We start from the raw sequence: 22,788 nt of genomic DNA on the forward strand, positions 1-22,788 counted from the left end.
ACGTTGAGAGCAGGTTACAAACAGTATGCTGAGTCTGAGTTCATTTGTGACTTTCAAAGGAATAGATATGCATTTATGCCTCTCTATATACATTTTATGCACGGGAAATGTCTAAATGATTCCTAATTGTGACTCCCTCTGGAGAAAGAGCTTTGACTTTCCATTTTATACTCTTCAATAATGTTTCAATGTCTTCTAATAAGCATATACGTCTTTCACTTAAAAACTATGTTTTTAAAATTCAGAGTAATGGCAGGGTGCGATGTCAGAGAGAGAAGGGAGGACCTTCTCCATGCTCTGGGGGATGGGCGGGCTGCTGTTGCCAGGGCCTCAAGGTTCGGGTCATTCTGTCTCTGCTGAGAGCCCTGCCCCCCCCTCCCGCCCAGGAGACCCTGCTGACCCACATGCAGATGGGCTGTAGGGAGCATTGAGATGAGTTGGGTCAGTCAAGGAGGGTCTCCCAAAGGCAGTGGTCCTTGAAGTATGGTAAGATATGGCTAGATGGGAAAGAGAGTGAGGGCGTTCTAGAAGGACTGGAGCAGACTAGAGTCAGGAGTCGGGGTGAATGCAAATCCTTGCTCTTTTTACTTACCAGCTGTGGAACCCTGAGTAAATTTTGTCCTCTCTCTGAGCCTCCGTTTTCTCATCTGTGTAATGGGGATCCTAAATGTTCCTAAAAATAAGATCGTGCTTACTATGTGTAAGCTATTATTTTTAGGTATGGGGGTCCCCAAAGCTGGGGACGACCCTGCAGAGCTTGAAAGCAGCCTGCCAGCTCTCCAGCACCTCAATCTGGAGAGGCAGTGGGTCAGAGAGGGTTGCGTGAAGCAACGTGGAGGGGAGACAGTTCCTCCTGGGAAGGCTTTCCTTAGGCGGTTGGTCGAGGGCAGGGAGATTGGCCACACCTGGCGAGAGCACCAGGCACTCAGTCCTTGAATCCAAGCCCCGCGGGTCCAGGTATCCAGTGGGAGCCAGCACTCACATAGGACACCATGGCGCCCGTCCACTAGGCAGCCAATGAGCACACTGGAATCAGATAACGAATACTCCCTCCTCAGGGCCTTTGCACCTCCTCTTTTTTCTGCTTGGAACATTTTTTCCCGTTATTTTCCTGGCTTGCTCCCTCACCAGCCACAAGGCATCCCGAAAGAGCATACATAACCGTCAGTCACCCCGGGCCTTGAGCCAAATCCTTGGCCTCACCTGTACGATGAGGCCACTGAGACCTGTTCCCCCTGTGCCCCCGTGCACCCCTCGTGGCGGTACCTGTTACCCTTTATTGTGTGTAAGGGTGGTCTGTCTGCCCCATGCTCTTCCTGTCCCCACCTGCTCTAGTCTGCACTGCCCCAGGGGCTGGAACCCGTTCCTCCAGCAGGAGCCAGGCAGACAGTAGACACTCAGGGAAGGTCTGGTGGGTGAATGAATGTCCATGTTGCGGAATTGCGGTAAGAAAAGCACAAGACGATGAAGGGGCCAGTGCCTTGCACACTGTCGAGCGCTGGGCCACCACCTGTAAGGAGTCTCGTCTTGGCCCCTGGCCACACCACCACATACCCTCCATGGCTCTGCCTCTAAGGGCTACCCTCTATGTGTCTCTGAGCCTCTGGGCAGAGAATTGAAAACATTTCCCACCCCCACCCCCACTGTGTTCTGTGACACACTGTAGAGGTGTGGGGAATGTTGTTCTCACACCGAGTAATTAGCGGCTCACCTCCCTTGATGGCAGTAGCACCCTCCAGAGGGCCCCCCACCCCCAGCACAACCACGTTTGCCCGACGGCTCCTGCAGCCCACGGCCTACAACGCCAGACTTTGGGCCCAGCTGACAGCAGGCCTGGGTGTGTGTGTGTGTGGCAGGGGGACCTCAGGGACCTGCTCCAGACCCCACCCATGCAACAATCTCTCCGCCCATCAGCTGAAGGTTTACGTACTTTACAGTTTTCAAAATGCATCCACACCCTCTAATTTGCTGTAGATGACAAACCTCTGAGGCAGGTGAGAGAAATAACATGACTCACCCATTTCACAGCTAGGAAAACTGAGACTTAGAAAAGTTCATGCTTGGTTTATACAGATAGAAAGGAATCTGACCCAACCCTGCCGTCCTAGACCCCACAGTTTGGTGGGGTGGGACACTCAGAAACCGGTCTACCCCAGCATGAGTGCAGGGACAGGGCCACACAGAAAGGGGACTGGAGGGAGCCCAGCAGGTGACCTTTGAGCCAGGCCTTGAAGGATGAACAGAATTTGGGGCAGGTAGGATGGGCTGGGCTAAGGTCAATTCCAGGCATGGCAGTGGGGGCCTGGTTTTTTAAGGACAAGAGTGGTTGGTATATGGAGTAGGAGGGGCTGGTAGGAGCAGGGAAGGGCAAGGCAGGAGCTTCATTCTGGAAGCGTGGCACATAGTAGGTTCTCAGGAAGTGAATGGCAATGGCTACCAGTCTCATTTGGCCCTCCACCTGTGGTAATAGGGAGCCACTGATATTCCTGGAGTGATAGGGTCTGAGTTGTGTCGTGGAAAGGGATGCTCTGGGGAGGCAGAGGCAGGGTCTTGATCAACATCTATTGTTTTCCTTCTCAAAGTGCCCCCTGCCTCACCTGTGCCCCTCTTCCCTGGCTCCAGGTGGCTCTGTGCCTAGCCTCAGGGAGCAGCTTCCCATCCTTCCCAAAGCCTGGGCCCCAAGAATCTGCGTCTTGTCTTGCCCGGCTGCAGGAGGGATGCCACATGCCTGTGGTTCCCGCATGCTCCTGAGTCTGGGAAGGTCAATATGCCTGGGGACATGAGACAGCTGACCATTCCCCAAATCCTATGGTGGTTGCTTCTTCTGTTGTACCCATTTCTCTCGCCTCTGGGGGCCTCTCCACCACACCAGCTGTACCCCAGGAAAGTGGCCTAAGGACCCTTACGAGGGTGGCTTTGGAACAGTGAGGATGACACCCTTGGGAGGGTGGCCATGTGTCAGGTGGTATAGATCCTGTTTGGCCTTCTCTCCTCCTCGCCATCACCCTGCAGAGGCGGTTCCCATTTTTCCAGATGAGGAAGCTGCAGCTCAGAGAGGTGGATTCACTCATCCAAGGCCACACAGCTCAGACCACGGTCCAGCCGGGTGGCTCCACGGTCTTACTAAGTGCAGGTCTGGGGGCCGATCTGGGCTGGCTGCTTCCGCATTACCTGGGAGCCTGGTTAGAAATACAGATTCCCAGCCACCGAGTGCCAGCCGCTCCCGAGATTCTAATTCCTTCTGTCTTACGGGGAGGGGCAGCCAGGATTGGTGTTTTTAAGTCACCTGAGTCCATTGTGATGCACCACCAGCTGCTACCCTGTGCCACCAGCAGATGATGTTAAAAGCATCACAGATTATGTGAATTAAAAAACAAAGAGCGGAAAGAACATACCAGAATGTTAGCAGTAGGTCACGTAGGGGTGGAGGGACAATAGGGGGAGAGGATGATTTTGTACTTCACATTTCCTTCTGACTTTTCTACATTTTCCAGATAGTCTGTAACGAGCGTCTATGGCTTTTATAATGAGAAAAGTAAATAACAGCGGACAGGAACAATTTGGAGAGGGGCAAGAATGAGAACCGGACATGTGCCCACACCGAGCTGGGTCAGTGAGCGACCGGCTCTGCCCCTCCCCGGCTACTGGGCTCTCGAGCAGGGCCTCCGTTTCCTCATCTGTAAAATGGGAATAGGAAATCCTCAAAGGGTGGCTGGAAGTGTTAAATAGGATCGTGCCCCACGGCCAGCGACTGTCCTTCCTGCCCGTGTGTGTTACGCCTCTCTTTCCCTGGTGACGCTGCCCCCCACCTTGGACACCCTTTGCCACCAGTGTCCAGTTGGAACCTCCTCCCCTGCTCTGGCCCAGACCCTCAGAGACTGTGGGGCTGGCAGAGGCTTTGGGGGCCGCCTCAGCCGACCCCACGTTGTGGCTGGGGAAACTGAGGCCCAGAGCAGCTGCAGAACCTGGTTGCTGGCTCCGGATCCCCCAGCCATGGGAGGAGGGGTGTACATGTGTTCGCCGCACATCTCTCCCTGCCAGCGCCTTGCTCAGTGTGTGAGGGGCAGCAAGTCACCATCTGTGTTTTCCAATAAAAGAAAATGAAAATTGAAGCATATTAAAAATAGCTCAATTGGGATTCCGAGAGGGGCTCTGAGGCCTGCTGTGGCAGAGACGCGCAGCCTGCCTCCCCCTCCTCCCAGCCTGGCACTGACACCACCAGGAAGTCATCTGAGGCGAACGGCTCCTAGGAGGGGCCAGGGTACAGGCAGTGTCCCCGTTAGTACCGGGGCTCTTTGGGGACCCCCCAGTTCCAGCATCCCAGCTCCTAACTGCTCGTGTCCAGGGCTGTGGGGTCCTGCTGAAGATGCATTCAGAGCCATATGCCACCCCACTGGGCAGACTCTGGGTCCATCGCCCCCCGCCCCAGGTCCCCAGGGCATTCAGCTGAGACCCCTGCCTCCCAAGGATGTCACACGAGGGATGCCCTGTGGCCCAAAGGAAGGCGGACTCATCTGGGGCCCGGAGACCTGGGTTCACAGCCCACCCCTGTGCTCCCTCACTGGGCACGGACCAGACCAGGAACTTCCCTGGGCCCATTTGCAGCTTTGTACAGCAAGGACCTTAACAGAGGCCCAGGAGTGGTGCCGGGCTGGGTTCTGAACCCCAGTGTGCTAGTTGAAAATGAGCATGATTTCGGAGTGTCCTCCAAGGGGATGTGTCACAGGACAGAATGAGAGGACCGTGGCCAGCTCTTAGCTTGGCGTCTGGTATGGTGAGGGGCTCCACAAATGGCTATTCCTCTAATCATTCTCATTCTTGTTGTTTTCTGTGAAATGGGAATGTGCTGGCAAGCTGGCGGAAGCCTGAGTGAGGTCATATGGGAGAGGGCTTTGCACAGAGCTGAGGCCGCTCCCCATGAGGAAGGGCTGGCATCCATCCAGGGGTCCCGGTTCCACGATTTCCCAGAGCGCTTCTTCCTCCCCAGAGGGGCCCAGCGCTCTGAGGGGCCTCCCGCCCCTGTGACCCTGGCTACCATGCTAAGCTCAGCGAGGCAGATGAGGAGACACAATTCGTACCCCCACAGCCCCGAGGGAGCTGGGGCAGGGAGTAGCCCCGGGTGCCGCTGCCCGGCCTGCAACGGAGGGCCCCTGGCTGGGGGGACTGGCAGAGCTGCGTGGCCTGGCTGCAGACAGGGAATCCAGAGAGGGCTGGGGCTGCCCATGCCTGTGCCTGTACATGTGGAAGCCAGGCGACCTTGGGGACGTTACTTCATTCTCTGGGCCTCAGTTTCTTCATCCGTAAAATGGGGCTGGTTCATAGTTCCCAGGCTCTGTGAAGACTGGGTCCTGGGCAGGGCTTGGCGCGTGATAAGTACCAGATAGACGGCAGCCCCTAGAATAGCCCATCCCTACCGGCTCTCTTGTGAGTCCAGAACAGAGACTTGCTGGGCCCACTGGTGCCCAGTTCCATGGGACCGGCATCTGCCCTGCCACAGGTGCAGGCCTCTCCTGGACACGCATGCCGCTGGCAGGCAGAACTAGGGATGCTGGAGGGGAGGACTGTCATCNNNNTCTCTCTCAGCAGAGGCACTGGGCCTTTCCTCAGTGGGTTCTTACGGATGGAGCGGTTGCCAGCGTGCAGGAAATGAGTACTTTCTCTATTAAGGATGGTATCATGGTTTCCTGCTGCTGCTCTGACAACTGACCACATCTTAGTGGCTTAAAACAGCACAGTTCCTATCTCAAGCACTGGAGGTCGCAAGTCTGAACTGGGTCTGACTGGGCTGAAATCAAGGTGTCAGTGGGGCTGCATCTCCCCAGGGGCTCTGGGGACGAATCCATGTCGTTGCCTCTTCCAGCTTCTTTCCCGGGCTGGTAAGCCCCTCCGTCCGTCTGCACAGTGCACCACCGTGCCCACTGCTCGTATCCCCCCGTCTCTCGGACTGTGGCCCTCCTGCCTCTCACCCGGATCCTTGTGCTTACACTGGGCCGCCTGGGCAATCCAGGGAACTCTCCCCATCTCACAGTCCTCAACTTAATCTTGTTTGCAAAGCCCTTTCTGCTCTGTAAGGTAGTGGTCACGGGTTCTGGGGATGAGGACGTGGACCCCTTTGCAGGGCGGGGCGGGTGCGCATAGTTCTATCTATCACACACCTAGAGTCTGCTTTAACCTTGACCAGGGGGGTCTGGCTAATGTTGGGGATAATCACAATACCAAAACTTCCTTTACTGAGCGACTGTGCCAAGTTGTGTAGAAACTGGGGTTTTAGTGATGACAGCCAGTGTTTTACTGAGCACTTACTGTAGCCAGGCACCGGGCTCCACATCCTCCACGCATGATCTCACTAATTGTCACAGCCACCTGCAAGGTGCTAATGTTATTCCGATTCCCCGGCTCAGAGAGGGAAGGAAGTGGCTTGCCTGAGGTCACTGGCGTAGGAAGAAGGGTTCAAATGTGGCTCTGGCTGCTGAGCCCACACACCGTCAGCAACCTGGGTTTTGCAGGATATGCTGCTTCCCTGCATTCGGACCCAACACCTGGGTTCCTGCTCCTCTCGTCCCCCAGCCCAGCCCGTGCGCCTCACCGTGATGGCGAGCCACAGAGCTGCTTGCCGGGGGCTCCCTCTAGCCAGCCTGTGTGCCTCCAGGCAGGAGCTGTGGCTGCAGGTGCTCGGGCAGGGAGCCTGTTGAAATCGGAGGAGAGAAGATGGGGGGGGCGGTGTTGAGACTGCACACAGGAAAGAGGAGTGGGTGTGTGCCTGGGTAATTCTGTGTCTGAGTGGGAAGAGGGGGACGGAGAGCCAGACTATCTGGGCTTGGGGTCAGGAAAGGAGTTTGGGTCACACAGCCCAGAGATCAAAGTCTGCCCTCCTCACCAACCTGCATGGGATCTTGGCCCACTGACTTGTCTTCGCTGAGCTCGATGTCGGCCATACTGCCGAGTGGCCAACAGGCAGCCTTGGCCCAGCCCTTCCTTTCTGAGGCTTTTCATCTGTGGAACGAGGCTCCCGTGGTACTCTGTCCCTTGTAAGGCCTTCAAGAGGCTGCGGCCTAGGGAAAAGCCCGAATCCATTCTGTGAGCCCTGTTACTCTCTATTCAGTCCTCAGGGCCCTTCCTCAGCTCCAGCTTTTCACCTCTCAGTGGGCTTTCTGAGGCCCTTCTTTGGGTCTGTGTCCCACACACTGCAGCCTCCATCTTCCCATCTCTACATTGGGTGCTGTCTTGTGCCTTGGCCCATGGTGTGAGCCCTTTGCAGCCTCTGTAGGACTGACAAGACATCCGTCCATCCTCCCAGCCCCAGTGCTGGCCTGGTCAGCTCCCTGGGGCAGGAGCAGAGGGAGAGAGGCCCAGGAACAGGAAGAGAACCCACGTCCTCCATGCTCACTTAGTCAGAGGCTCAGGGGAGGATTCCTGAGAAACTCCCTTTTCGTGGCATCCTCCATCAGGGTCTTCCCGCCTCCCTGGAGAGCTCAGCTATAACCAGCGGGAAATGGGACAGATAATTGCAACTTTAAATAAGGCCAAGTTAATGCTCCTTGCCAGGCCCAGCCCGGGGGACTTTCTGAGTATTGACGGGAGGCAGCAGGAAGTCCCAGACCACGCTCAGAATCCCCACGCTGCCACCAGCTCTCTGGAGACCAGAGGCAAGTCACTGTCCTTCTCTAAGCCTCAGTTTTCTCATTGGTCGAGTGGGGACCAAATGGCATCACCAATGGAGAGGAGCTAGCATAGTGCCTGACACATAGTAGGTACTTAATAGCTGGACGTCCGGATTAACACGATTACCCCTGTTCAAATGCAGCTGCCCAAACGCATCCCACCCTACCTAGAGGTTTCTCTGGGAGCTGTTCTCAGTCCCGTCGGCCTCCTGGCAAGCAGGGGTGATAAAAACTGGTACTAACCTCTCGCAAGCCAGGGTGACTGTACCAGGCCCTGTGCTAAGATCAGAGCTCTGCATCCATACCTATGGGTAAGTCTTGTTCAGTGTTCCCATTTCCCAGATGAGGTCATGGAAGTGGCAGACCTGGGGTGGGCGTGGGGAGGAGAGGGCCAGCAGGGAAGGGATCAAGAGCTCCAGCCAGCATGAGGGTGCAGGATCGCCCACCACACACCTTACCCCTGTCAGAGAAGCATCCCATCCTTGGAGGGTACACACCAGTGGGCTGAGATGCATGACCTGTCAGATCCCCTTTCTCAATTAGAACAGGAATTCCCAGGCCTGCTCCCAGCATCACGGCTGCCAGAGCCGCCACCACCACCACAGAATTCCTGGTGAGGAAGAGGAACCATGAGGGCCTAGGGGATGGAGAGCTGATCCGGGCAGGGAGCTGGCCTAACTGTGGCCAGTGGTCCTGTGGTCTCCGGCTCCCGGGTGCACAAGCCAAGAGGCACAGCCAGCAGCCTGGGAAGGCTACTCCTTGGCTCAGCTCTGAGGTGGACCTGGCCTGGCCTGTTTGTGAGCCTGAGGCCATCTGCTCACTGTCTGACATAGCCTCTCCTTGTGCCCGGGGACAGCTAGCTCCTGGTCACCCTGGACACCAAGGACCACCATGTTCCACTCAGCAGCCAGCCTTGCAGGACCCCTGCCCCGTCCAAATATCAGCTAGGAAAGGGCATCAGACAAACTCAGGTGAGTTTTTGTCCAGAGAAAGGCTATCTAACCCAAGCCAGGGAAGGCGGTCAAGGGTGGTCAGGGAAGGCTTCCTGGAAGAAGAGATGCCTGAGTTAAGTCTTAAAGGGTAAAGAGGAATTTTCCAGGTGAAGAAGGTAGGGGAGGGGGAAGCAGCTTAGGCAGGCAATGGGGGCAAAAGGAGGGTCTAGCACATTTAAGGAGCTCTTCTTTCCCGCCCTGGCCCTCACTGCTGCTATCTTCCTGCCTGCTTGCCTGCCATGCTCCCATCTTTTTAGAGAGGGTGTTCCAGGCAGGGGTATGACCAAGAGCAAAAGCTCAACAGTGGGGGAGCTGAAGGCGTGGACTCCAATAGGGAGCAGTCTGGTCCTGTGGTGTGGGGGGAAGTGCAGCTGGGGCCAGAGGCCAGGGCCAGCCCATAGAAGGCTTCGACTATCCGACCAGTCTGGAGCATCCCCTCGGGGCAACTGATGGCAGCGTCTCTGCCTGGCCTGGCAGTAGCTGGTCAGCTTCCCAGGGCAGGGCTGGCCTGAGGCCCGTAAAATCATAGGTGAGGAAGAGGGGTCCTGCCCTCCCAGTATTGTGGCCGACTCCCTTTGGAAGCCTTCCACGACTTCATGAAATGAAGTGATCTCTCACATGGGCAAGAAGTCTCCTCTGCCGCCATCTGCTACCAGAAGCCCAGAAAAGCCCGTTGCAGGTGATGTGACTGTCACAGCCCACCTCATGGACCCCCTGGAGCAGGCAGCGCCCTCCTCCTCACACTCATCAGGCTGCAAAGGCACCCCTCAGTTGTGGCTGGAAGAGCACAGGACTCAGCGTCAGCGCTCACCCTCCCTGGCGACAGCCTCCCACTTCTAGATCAGACCATGCCTACTCCCTGAGTCCATGCTGCCACCCTCAAGCCTGGACGCTCCCCTTCCTGACCCCACCACCTGCTTCGGTGCTCACCCCCCAAGCCTGTGGAGTCCCCAGAGTTGCCTTCGAGTCATGGAAGGAGTTTGGGTCATACAGCTCAGAAATCAGTCCACCTTCGTCACTGACTTGGCCCACTAACTTGACCTTGCTGAGCCTCGGTTTGCTTTTCTGCAAAATGGGGAGAGTGATATATCCCTTGAAGGTTTTTGGGAAGCTTGGATGAAGTCAGGTGCGACCCTGGATGTCCATGGCATGACACAGGGCCTGGCATACAGCAGGTGCCCAGCAAACAGTCCCTCCCTGGTGATGGGGATGCTGGTGGCAGTGGTGGTATTCCCTCCCCGTCTGGCCTGTCCCCTCCCTGTATCTGGCTCAGGGTGCCCCTGTCCCAGTGTCTTCTCCACCCTAAGAGCTTCCTCATTTCAAGCCCTGTTCCTTCCCAGATCCTTCTTCTGTCATCAGTGCTTCTGTGCACTGCCATGTCGCAAGCCCCAGCAGCTCATGCCAGGAGCTCTCAGGCCTGGCTCTTCTTCTGGCATCATCTCAGGGTGTCAGGGGCCGTGGGGAGCAAAGAGCAGCTGATGACAAAGACATGGAGGCTGTGATCGCAAAGACAATGGCAGGAACTTGCCGGGTGGCTCTCCTGTGAAACATGGACACATGAGAGAATGCCCCAGCAGAGCCATGTTTGCTTAACCGCCCGAGATCCAGGCGCAGTTGGCAAGCGAGCCCAGAGACCGAGAAGGAGCAGGTGGAGTCACGCTGAGCAGAGATGGTGCCCTGGAGGTTCTGTCACTGCACCCATGCTGCCGAGGGCCACAGAAGCAGAGCTGGAGAGGAGTGTTAACATAGGAGGGATGCAGGCATTCTGGAAATGCTCCTCTGGGACAGCAGCTGTTCCCAGAATGAGCAAGGGCTTTGGAGCCATCAAAACTGGGGTGGAATTTTTACTCTGCCCATGACCAGCTGTGTAGCCTGGGACAGTCCCCTGCACCTCTCTGACCTCTAGGCTGCAATTTCCTCATCTATAAAATGGATCAATGCAGTGACAGCTGAATCAGGCCACCCCCCCCCCCCAATGGCTCCCTGCTACTCTCAGGATGATCTTAGCCATTTGGCCAGGCATTCGAGGCTCGTTGTGGTGTCTGGAGTTCTTTCTCCTGGGCCTTCCTTCTCCCTCTTGTGGCTCCCTATAGGGGCCGTGCACATTCTCCCCTCCCAGCATTTGCACAAGCTATTCCTTTCTCCTTCTCTTTTTCCCTCCTTCCAGCCTGGCTGTCTCCTAGTCAGTATTTGGGGTTCAGGCCAGGTGTCACCCATTGGGGAAGTCTCCTCTGAGTTTGTCCCCAATCGGAACATTTCTTGAGGAAATTGAGTGTCTATTTTTGATTCTCCAGTACTTAGCATGGGCCTAACTCATAACAGGCATTCAATAAATGCAGCCTAGCTGGATGGCAGGAGTGGATAGACAGGTAGCAGATTTTTAGATACATAAGTGGTGTGAACCAAAGGACAGGAAGGTGAACGGTCGGGTGGGTAGACAAGTGAGAAGAAAGGCAGGGAGGGAGGGAGATTGGTTCAATGGGAAGACGGATGGCGGATGGCTGGGTGGATACCTGAGTGGGATGCTAGATATATGGGACAGCAGATGGATGGTGGATTATGGGGGAATGGAATAATAGACTGATGGATGCGGTGAGCCAGAGGGTGAATGGATGGATGGATGGATGGATGGATGGATGGGCAAATGGCAAGAAGGCGGAATGATTTCATAAGTATTTGCTTGGATTTGGTGGTTCAGTGGATGGATGGGTATGAGAACGGGTAGGTAGATGGGTGGGTGAGTGGACTGTTGGGTAAGTGAGTGGGTATATGGATGGATGGAAGGATAAGGGTGTGCAGGTGGGTAACTAGGTAGGTGGATGGGTGAGTAGATAGCAAGATAGTTTATGGATAATTGCAAGGATTGGATGGTTGGAAAGATGAATGAGTGGGGGTGTAGGTCAGTGGGTAGGTGAATGAACAGTAAAATTTCATGTGGTTAAATGCCTGACATCTTGCCCAGAAGCAGAGGGGTGGTCTGGATTCTGGGATTTGAGTTAATTGTCCTTCACTGGGAGAAACCAGTGCCAATTAGGCAAATAGATCCAGTCCCAGCAGGTCCTGCAGCAGGCTTGCTAATTGACTCCAACCTGACAGACCCTGGCTCGGACTTACAGTGGCCTGTGTCTTATTGATTTGTAAATTACACTCACACACTTCCGAAAGGATTATAGGTGACATAATAGTAAACCTGCGTGCAACAGGACAGTTAAAAATAAAGTGAGAAAGGGGAAAGCTACAGAGCAGAGTGGTTAAAAGCGTACCTGTGTTCACTCCTGGATCTGCGGCTTACTAGCTAGGTGACACTGGGCAAGGGGCTTCACCTCTCTGAAGCTCACTTTCCCACATGCGTAGGAAGCTGGGGAGGAAGAGATGACGGAAGGAAGGGAAGTTGGTTTCATGGAGAAATGTATGATGATGAATGGATTACCAAAGTGGGACGCTAGATGTGTGGGTGGGTGGGCGTACTGATGGTGGCTTTCTGGGCCAGTGGAATGGCAGACAGATGGAGAGGATAAGTGAGGGTGGGTGGATGAATGGGGAGATGGATGATGGGTGGATGAGCAAATGGGGACAACAAGAATTCTATCTCATGGGGTGTTGTGAGCATTGAGCAGTGATGGCACTAAGTAAGCACTTAGAATAACATAGTATATGGAGTCCTCTTGATACCAGAGTCCATATTTCCCGGAGGAAAAATCCAGACACCCAGACTGATGGTGTAAGCAGGAGAGAGCATTTGATGTCTGGGCGGGCCAGCGGTGGGGACGAGGTGGGGGGTTAGATGGTTTGAACCGTGAGCCAGACTCTGCCTGGCCCGAAAGGCACTCACAGTGCAGGTGGGCTATGAGTCAAGGTGTCAAGGCAGGGTAACAAGTTTCCTCTCCTCTTAATTATTTTCTTAATTTTTGTTATTGAGGTGTAGTTGACATTCTCTCCTCTCCTTTTAAATGGCCATGACAATTGTTCCCAAGTAATTGTGAGGATCTCAGGAAATGAAGTCAGAGAGTGCTCAGCACCGCACGGGGCACACAGTTGGTGCTCAGTAATGCCGACTGCCATCATTCTATTTTTATTACCTACTTCATAGGTGGGAAGGGTCTGTGGATTCACTTAAGGCAAAGGGCTTTAAAGGTTACAAATCCCAGAGCCGATGCTGCCTGCGAGAGGCAGACTGGTACGTCGGGAAGGCTCAAGGGCAATAGGCTCGGGTTCAGCTTCTGATGTGCTGCGTGGCCTTGGCCAAGTCACCTAACCTCCCAGAGCTTCAGTTTCCATGTGCGTCAAGTGGGACTGGTATCCGGCATCGCTCAGCGTTGTCGTGAGGACTCCTGGAGCTCTTCTGTGTGCAGAGCTGTTCCCGTCCCCGCTTCCCTTCTCCCCCTTCCCCAGGCAAGCCCTGGTGTTCGTTTCCCGCCCGCCCCACCCCCAGCAACCCCTTCCCAGACCTCCATCCATCATCCTGTCCTTTGCGGAGGTTAAGTGGGTCCCCAAGCAGCGAATCCAAACTCTCCCGAAGCCCCTGCCGCACAATGCGGCCCGCTGTTAGCGAGCAGCCCGGCTGGCCCGGAGGATTGGGTTTCAGGCAGGCGGCCGGCGCTGGCGGATGCCCAGGCCAGCAGCGGACAGGCGGGGGACCGAGCGGAGGAACCGGCGTCGCGGGGACTCCTCCGCCTGAGCCTGAGAAAACAAGAGCCGGCTCCAGGCAGGCAACCGAGGCAGAGGAGGGCCTCCGGGCGGCGGGAGGACAAGGAGGGGCAGGGGCAGAAGGATTTTACATTAGCTGGGTCCCCTTTCCGGGAGCCCGAGGGCAGAGCAGGGGGCCGAGCTGGAAAAACACCGCGCTCCCTGTTGGCAGGTTTCACCTTAGAAAGTCCCCGGGCTGCCTGGGGCCGGCTCAGGGCACCTCGCCACCCCCGCTCGGGCCACCTCGCCGCCCCCACTCGGGCCACCTCGCCGCCCCCGCTCGCCTTGGTTTTGGCCCAGATGCTCTTGGCCGCCCATCTTCATTGGTTTTCAGGGGCGAGGGCTTGGAGAAGCTGATCTGGGTTCAAATCCAGCTCTTCTTTCTGGCTGTGTGACTTTGGGCGAGTCTCTTAGCCTTTCTGAGCTCGGTTTCCTCATCCGCGCAACGGGGACAATAGTGCCGGCTGTGCAGGGTGTGCGGAGTGACCGGCTCGGGGTCTGGCACCCAGGGCATAGGACGTGAAACCGTGATTTTCCCTCCCGCTTGTGAGGCAGGCTGGTGCGTTCCGGGTCAGACCAAAGGGGTCAGATCCTGCCCCACCCTTCACTGGCCATGTGGTCCTGGGGGAGCTATCTCTCCAAGCCTCAGTTTCCCCGGAAGCTTGCTCTGGGGCGACAGTGAGCTAGACAGTGTTGATGAAGCCCCTGCCCGCCGTCAGCCTCCATGAGAGTTAGCGGTTTTCACTGGTGCCTTCCCTTTGCTGGGCGCCTGGGTGGCTCTGTGGGTTAAGCATCCAACTCCTGATTTTGGCTCAGGTCAGGATCTCAGGTGGTTAGATCAAGCCCCACGTAGTGCTCTGCAGGGCTTAGAGGGGAGCCTGCTTGAGAGTCTCTGTCCTTCTCCCTCTGCCCCACCCCTACTCATGCACTCTTTCTCTCTCTCTCTCTCAAATAACTAAATAAATCTTAAAAAAAAAAAAGTTTGCACCCAATGCCTCCTTGGATCTTCAAAGCAACCCTGTGAGGGGTCCCTGGGTGGCACAGCGGTTAAGCGTCTGCCTTCGGCTCAGGGCGTGATCCCGGCGTTCTGGGATCGAGCCCCACATCAGGCTCCTCCGCTATGAGCCTGCTTCTTCCTCTCCCCCTCCCCCTGCTTGTGTTCCGTCTCTAGCTGGCTGTCTCTATCCTGTCGAATAAATAAATAAAATCTTTAAAAACAACAACAACAAAGCAACCCTGTGAATACACAGAGCAAGGATTTTGTGATCCTCATTTTCCAGCTGAGGAAACTGAGGCTCAGGAAAGTGAAGTGACTTTTCCAAGTCACCCAGTTTGTCAGTGGCCTTGAATTTTATCTCCTGGTTCCTGTCTGTTGCCTCCTCTTGGAATTTCTAATGTGGATGTGGACCATAGAAAGAATGCTCCAACTCCCAGCCATTGACTGCCTGGGTATGGCCCATGGTAGGGTAGACGGGCCTGCGTTCGAGTCACCGCAGCCCTATTAGCCCCAGACGGGGAGCAGCTAGAGCTGCCGGAAAGGGCTTGGAGCAGCATCTGCAGCTTGGGTCCTGTACCAGGCTGATCTGCTAGCTGGGCTATGGGCTGCTGGCCAGTCTGGAGCAAAGACCCCAAGGAACAACTACTAGGTGTCTATCCATTTTCAGGAGAGACCACATCACTACCCCTCTCAGGAATCCTCCATAACTCCCCATTGCCTATGGGACAAGATCCAAACTCCTTGGCCTCACATTCAAGGCCCAGAAGTTCTGGCCCCATCCTAAGCTCCCATAGCTTTCCATGAAGCATTTGCTCCTACCGAATGGGACAGAAACTCTAGCATGGTGCCGGGTTAAGTACATGTGCTCTGATGGGCGGCAGACAGAGATGCACCACTTCCTGGCCATGCAGGCACTGAACTGTCTCTCCTAACTTCAGTTTTCCCATCTGTAAAGGGAGATGATCAACTACCTACTTTATTGGTACGGCGAAATGATATAACGAGTGCTAAACCCTCAGCCCAGCGCTCACGACTGAGAACAAGTCCTCAGGTTTTCCTGTTGTCCAAAGTGCCCTGCAGTTTCAGGCCTCTGTGCCTTTGATGTGCAGTACTCCATACGTGGCATGCCCTTGTCCTCTTCTCCCAGCTCCAATGCCACCTCCTCCTTTGCTAATTTCCTGGTCAAAGCTAATACCTTCTGTCCCTGGGTTTCCTGGCCCCCGACCGGGACCAGCATTCTCACCCTGCCTCTTTGTGTAGAAAGTTCATGTGTCAGGCACTAATCTGGAAGCTCCTTGAGGGAAGGATTTGCTGATCTATTTTGACATCCCCAGTGCCCAGCACAGGGCCTGGCACACAGTAGGTAGATTAGATGTTCGTGGAATGACCGTGATCTTATTACTTAACCCAGGAGAATTCAGGGACAGCTGCCAGGAAGAGAGAGCCTTTGAGTTAAGTTTTGGAAGAGAAGTTAGCCTAACTTCTTTATTAGGCTAACAAAGCTGGAAGGGCCAGGCATTCCAGGCAGAAAAACCTGGAAGGGTCAAGTGACCAGGACCATGCTTGCAGAAGGAACTTCAGGGTGGCTGGACACTAGGGACATAGGCGAGCATGGCTGGAAGATAATTAACTGGCCTGTCCAGCAGGAGCCTTGAAGACAGGGAGCTAGGGGCTAAGACGTTCTCGTGCCGGCAGCGGGAGCTCTGAAGGGCATTAAGCTCGGTTAAGACATGATCAACATGGACTTTAGAAAACATCACCCAGCTGCCATGTGGAGGTCAAGTACATCCACTGTGGGCCAGAACCAGTTCTCAGGGCTAGGGATACAGTGGTAAGGAGGCAGACACAGAGCTCCCCCAGAATGAGGGCCCTGGGAGACGGCAGATCAGTGGGACTCCCCTACCTGATGTCACCTAATGGTCACATGACCCATTTTACAGATGGGAAACTGAGGGTCAGAGAGGAGCTCAGGCTTGCCTGTAGTCACACCATGGAGAGTGCCAGAGCCAAGGTTCTAGCCTAGACAGTCTGAGCCCCACTCCCCTGCTGCCCTTCCCTCCTTCCCCTCCCGTCCTCAGTCAGGCCCACACAGAGGGAGAGAATAAACACAGAGAGCCCCAGTGATTTTGCGTGTGTGTGTGTGTGTGTGTGTGTGTGTGTGTGTGTTGTCTTTTTTAAGACTATAGCTGCAAAATCTTGAAAACCATGCAGATGGGGGCGCCTGGGGGGCTCAGTCGGTTAAGCGTCTGACTCTTGATTTCGGCTCAGGTCATGATCTCAGTGTCATGAGATCAAGCCCCACATCAGGCTCTGCACTGAGTGTGGAGCCTGCTTAAGACTCCCTCCTCCTCCTTCCGCCCCCCGCCACTCATAGTCTCTCTTTCCCTTTAAAAACAAAAAAACAAAAAAAAAAAACAAAAAAACAAAAAAAAACAGTCCCGCAGATGTAAAATGAGACAGATGTGATTTCCGATGCCAGCCTCACCCGTGTGCCCTTGTGAAGGTTGCTTTACCTCCCTGACCTCTGTTTCTGCATCTATAAAATGGGGTTAATAGCATATACCCCCACAAGTTGTCCTGAGCCAGAAGCTGTATTTGGAATGCCCGTACACAGTAGGTGCTTAATGAAAGTTCCTCCTCGTCTCTTTGGAACTCTCATACACTGCCATTAGTCCGGACAAACGGGGTCCGCGGCCCACTCGGGGGTCATACAGAGCTGAACAGGGCTGGATCGGGGAGCAGAGCGTGGCCGCCGCTCCAGCCTGAAACAGGGGCGGTGGTAGCGTCCGCCAGGGCCTCCTCACCCAGCCACCTCCTGTCGGCTCCACGCTAACGACTTCAGTGTGTCTCCCCTTTTAGCTCAAGTATTTCTGAAATGCACACTGCTCGTTCACACATAGCCAGAGGGGCCTACGGGCCTCCCCAGCCTGCGCAATCAGGACCTCCTGATTGCTTTCTTCTGTGCAGTCTCCAGGAAGGAGAGGGGGTGCGGGCGCAGTGGGGCTAGGGCCAAAGCCGCTGCCATGGCGCGAACCCGGTTTTCCCACCGACGCAGGCTGTCCCAGTTGGCGGCCGGAGGCCCTGGTTCCAGCTTTCTCCGGGGTGTTGAGAATCTGTCCGCACAGCCTCATCTCCTCATCTAACCATTGGGATTTTAAAAGATGGTCTCGGAGCACATTCACGGCTTGCAAACCAGATATTTCCATAGGGCTCGCTGGGGTGGGAGTGTCCAGGGGCGAGGAGAAGGGCAGTGTGGGGCAGGGCAGGAGCGGGGGAGGGGCACCAGAGAAGCAGGCAGGGATGTGGCCAGGTGGATGTGGTCCAGCCAGGGGCCTCAGAGAGCTGCCGACCGTCACCAACACTGACTCCTTCCCACGGACCGTGCTGTTGCTCACCTCCTCGCCTTTGCCTCTCCTGTTCCCTCTGCCTCACATGCCCTTCCCATTCAGCCTCTCCTAACTCCCTCCTCACTCATTCCTCAAGCCTCCATTCAAGTGTCACTTCCTCCAGGAAAGCCATCCCTAAATTGAGCATTTTCTTCCTCTCCTTCCACACCCAGTTCCCACACCCACAGTGCCCCATGCGAGTCCCTGTCACAGTCTTTGTCACATCGTGTGGTGATTAATTATCTGTGTACAGCAAAAACAGCTTCCCCTGCATGAGGGATTGTCATTGTCACAGTGGGGATGGGATGGGGACATTTCTCCTGCTTCAGAAGCGTCTCTGTGCAATCTCGCGGTCCCCAAAGTGTGGGAAGTGAAATGATGTTAGGTAGTTTGCAGAGGAACATTTTTAATTGTAATAGTTGTGTGTTTATTTTCCTTTTTTTTTATGGCAAGTGATATTGGTTTCCCGTTTATAATAATGATAACTTTTTCCTCTTTAAAATGCACTTAAAAGAAGAGTCAGCTGGAAGAAAAATAGTAGCTAAATATAGCATAGATTGTAGGTGGCAATGGCTGAAGTCATGAATGTTGTTCTGATGGAGCAGAACATTAGCCTGGAGGTGGGGGGTGATCTCAGCCTCTGACTGTAGACCTACTATGTGCCAAGCCCCGTGCTGGGTCTTGGGGGCAGGCAGAGGAGGTGTGGAGGGGGAGATGATCAGAAGGAATGGTATGTATGGGGTACTGGGCTGAGAGAGAGCCCCACACAGTCCGTGCAGCTGGAGCACTGCTTGTGAATGCAAGATGTGTGACCTTGGGCAAGTTCCTGAGCCTTTATAAGCCTCAGTTTTCCCATCTGTGAAATGGGATGATATTAACTATGTCTTGGCATTGTTGGAAGAACGTTGGTGAGGGTCTCCAGGTCCTAATAGAAAGGTCTCTGTCTCAGTGACCATGAGTTGTCTCCCTTTTGCAGATTTTTGGGACTGGAGGGCAGATGTCTGGGGTGTTATGGGGAGAAGGAAGGAAGTGCTGGTGGTGGAACGTGGCCTGGCTTTCTGAACCTGCCCAGGTTCCTCGGGCAAGAACTACTAGCCCCAGATTCCCCAGGGAACTGAATGTGACTTTCATGCTCATTTTGAGAGGAACAAAGAGGAAACTCAGGGCATCCCAGCAAAGCAGCATCAGACGGATCAGGAAGGGCTTCCCGGGGGCTGCAGTGCTGGAGCAAGAGGCTGATGCTTGTCAGATGTTGGCAAGCACTGTCTGGAGGGTGGGGGGGCCTCTCGGACCCGCCTTCACTTTCGGGGGTCACCTCATGAGTCTAGAGGAAATGGTGTGTGTGCAGGCACTGGATCAGCCAAAAGACACCACACTCGGTCTAAAAAAAGATTATCTGCCACTCACCGAGGCTCTGCTTTGTGCTGGGCCCAAAGTTAACATGTTTCCCTGTCCTTTCATCCTCCTAGCCCCACTCAGAAGGCACTATGGCCATTTTCCAGGTGAAGAAACTAAGGCTTTGGGAAGGTTACAGGTCCAAGCTGACAAGGCAACTAGGGGCAGCGCAGGTGTTAGAATCGCAGTCCCTCCGACCTCCTGACCCCTACTTTATCTGCTCTGCCTACCTGCCTTGTGTGCAGTGGGGTGGAGGGAGGTGTCAATGTTGAAAAGCAAAAGGCCGAGGGTAAGTTGGGGAGAGAGCACCCATGGGTGTCCTCCTGCCACAGCCCCAAAGGGTAACAGCTTTCCCAGAGGCAGGCTTCTGGACAAAGCCAGGATTGGCACAGGGAGAAGGGAGCCTCCTGCATGCCGCCCGCCCAGGGGATCTGCAAACTTCACACTCCCTCTTAGCCCCTTCCTGTCTGTGAACCAACTAGCCCTTTGACTTTTGGCCTCCTGAAATCCTCCCCTTACTGGTTCCAGGTGAGGTGGGAGGCAGAGCTGGGGAACCGTGGAACACCCCCCAGACCCAGCTGCCTGGGAGCCTGGAGTTCGAGCACCAGCCTTTAGTCCGTGACTTTTGGCAAGTCCTTTGCCCTCTCTGGGTCTGAGCTTCCACCCATACAATGAGGATGTCAGCTCACAGCCCCTCCTCTGGGCCATGGAATCCTCTAGAGCTTGGCCTCTGGGTCAGCCCAAGAATCCAGCCAAGGGGTGGGGCCACCTGCTTGGCAGGCTTGCCTCCCCCACCCGACCCCTTTCTAGTCCCAAGCAGAGTCTCCTCTCCCTTGTTCCACACGGCTCCCAGCAGCTGTTCCTCAGGCCCAGGCAGAGAGCCCGGCTTGGCGCGTCTCTGGCTGAGGCCGATGAGAGAAAACAGGTTAAAAGTTCAGCCCTTGTTCTCTCCAGGAAGAAAAATCTGTAGCATTCGGAGTGTGAAAAGGAACCCTTTTTCAGCTCCAGAGCGGCACAATAGAACTTCCCTCCAATTTGCCATCAAAAAGATGCCCTTGGCACTGGACTCCACCGTCCCTGGCACCCCTCCTCCCCCATCACCAGCCCCCCGTGCAAGGGGACACAGCGACTGCAGACATCAGCCACAGGCGGTCATAGGGACACTGCTGCTTCCTCCATTGTCAGCTCGTGGGTCTGACTGGGGTCACCTCTGGCTGAATGCTTCCTCCCATCCACGCCGCTCCTGCCCTAGTTCAAGACCTTGTTGCTCCCATTTCGACCTTCACAGTGGCCCGGGCACTGTGCACCCTGCCCCCACTAGCCTCCCCCGAGTTCATCCGGTGCAGGCTATCCAACTAAGTATCCAGAAGTTTATAGCGTCCGAGGCTGGAGATCTGCACCGCCCACTCTGCCACCAGCTCCTACGGGATCTTCAGGAAGTCTCTTCCCGTCTCTGTGCCTCACTGCCCTAGCTCCGAAACGAAGCCGTGGGGCTGGGCCACGGTTAGCATCTCAAGTGGCGGGTGTTAGTTTCCTGGCCTGCCGTGGTGGGGAGCATCGTGCAGCCACGGGGGTGGGGGGGCGTGGACCGATGAGTGAGGTCTGCTGGGGCACCTCACCCACGCGCGCTGAGCTAGGTGGTGTGGAAGGTCCAGCTGTGACCTCGGTCTCTCTGCCTGCTCTCTCGTGGCTATTTGTATTCACGCCTTATCACCACTACTCGACCGTGAACAGCTCCACAGTAGGGTCTCACTCTTCGCCATTTTCTCTCTCAGGGTCCCCAGTGCCTGGCGCGTAAGGAACATCAGGATATATGTGTTGAATGAACGCTTGAAGGGGGCCAATATAAATCTACTCATTGTAGTTCAGCTCAAGAAGTGTTTTGAATTCCCTATGGCAGGGAAGGGGAAGTGGGAAGGGGTCCTGGGCCTTATCTGGGGAAGAAAGGGGCTCTCTCTGGCCCTCGGGGTCTTCTTCGTCACAGGCTGTGTGGCGCCTTCCTTCCAGCTGCTGGAGTGGGGGGCGGGGCAAGTGGGGCCCTGGCTGGTTCAGAAGCTCATTTGAATTTCCTCAACCCCCAGAGGGCAGGTGACAGACTGGAGCTACTTGGCACAGGCCTGGAGAAGGGGGGAGGGTGTCCCCGATAGGAAGTTTGGGCCAGAGAGCCGAGGTGGAGTAACTGATGGGGCTCAGCTGGCACCAAAGAGAGAGGCCTTTCTAAGGGCCACAGTCCAGTTCTTGAGAATTTGATGCAAGCCGAAAAGCAAACAGATACCCAAAGTTTGACATAAAATTTCCAGGGTTGCCTGGTGGACTCTCTGAAGCCCACCCAGGAGAGTCCCGGTTAAGACCCTTCTCCACCAGCAAGGGAGGGAAGCGGCACTAGCCAGGTTGGTTGGACAGGGTGGGCTGAGAGGAGGCGTGGCCACCGACGGAAGGGTGGGAGCTGCGCCTTAAGGGGTGGAGCCTGGAGGGGTAGAATCAGACGATTGGCCGGAAGGTGGGAGTGGGTGGGATCGTGGAGTGGGAGACCTAGTGGGAGGGTAGTCTGCCCGAGTACAGCCAGATGATTGATTGGTGCAATGGAAGTAGGTGGCGCTCAGTAAAGAAGGCCCTTGAGGGGTGGGGGTCTTGGGGCGATTGACAGCACTCGGTAGGTGGGCGGCAGTGACTCTTGGCTTTCCTCACAGAAACGCTGATGGACTCAACCACAGCGACGGCGGAGCTGGGCTGGATCGTGCATCCTCCGTCAGGGGTGAGTCGGTGGTCCCCAAACCCTGCCTGGTCCCTCAGAAGACCTCGGGTTCTGCTGCAGGGCCTGGATGCCCCGAAATTCCAGCCCCTTTCCCTCCTTCAGGGCCCAGGGCTGGCCTCTTATTGCCTCGCCCTCCTGGTCCCCGACTATTGATGGAGTGCTGGTTACCATGACAACATGCCGGCTGCTTTCAGCCTTTATCCCGTGGCATCCTCAGGGCAAGGCTGAGAAGTAGGAACTGGCGCTGCCCCCATTTTACAGATGAGGAAAGTGAACTGTCGTTTTCTGAGCACCCACTGTACACATACTGTATCAAGGAAGCACCTTTATACACATCATCGCCAATCATATGGGGAGGAAACACCTCCATTTTACAGGTAAGGAAACTGAGGCTCAGAGAGTTGAAGCTGCCTGCCAGGGGCGTTACACCTAGTTAGCGATGGGGCTCAGGTTTGTAACCAGGGCTGTGACCGAGTCCTCTGGGCCCCCTTTCTGAGTCCCCATAACACAAGGCTCCCCGTCCCTGAGCTCTTATCATCACACTTCCATGAGTCCCATACTTCCCTGGGCCAGTGGTTTGAGCCCAGGTAGGCTGTGAGTCCCTCAAGAGCAAGAGCAGGCACAGTGTGAGAGTCCTCTTTCTTCCGGCACCAACTTACATACAAGCTGTGGGGCCGGACGTGCCTGAAATTCTGTCCCAGTCCTGCCACTCACCAGCTGCGTGATTTGGGGCCAGTTCCTTAACCTGTCTGAGCTTCAGTTTCCGAGGAAATGATGGCGGTCATGTGCTCTGCACCGGACTGTTGTGGGGTTTTCCTGCACGGTGTCAGCACAGTGCCTGGCAGAGGGCGCCCCCCGCCCCCACAATGAGTAGCTCTAGTCGTACCACCATCATCATTGTCATGGTCATCTGTTT

The 22,788-nt window shown here is 55.4% G+C and overlaps 1 protein-coding gene across 3 annotated transcripts in view; it reads left to right on the top strand.

The window, feature by feature from the left end:
- The first annotated feature begins 21,669 nt into the window (after positions 1-21,669).
- The window catches only part of EPHB2 (EPH receptor B2), a 124,761-nt gene continuing 123,642 nt past the window's right edge, over positions 21,670-22,788 (top strand). For 2 of the 3 annotated variants that reach the window (XM_040618942.1, XM_040618943.1), the window contains exon 1: positions 21,671-21,872. In XM_040618942.1, coding sequence (XP_040474876.1) covers positions 21,816-21,872 — 57 coding nt within the window. In that variant the 5' untranslated portion in view covers positions 21,671-21,815. Of the gene's footprint in view, positions 21,873-22,788 lie in introns of all 3 variants that reach the window. The other variant, XM_008694872.2, reaches the window with a different exon arrangement.

Source organism: Ursus maritimus, unplaced genomic scaffold (assembly GCF_017311325.1).
Source record: "Ursus maritimus isolate PB19 unplaced genomic scaffold, ASM1731132v1 scaffold_32, whole genome shotgun sequence".
Classification (NCBI taxonomy): domain Eukaryota; kingdom Metazoa; phylum Chordata; class Mammalia; order Carnivora; family Ursidae; genus Ursus; species Ursus maritimus.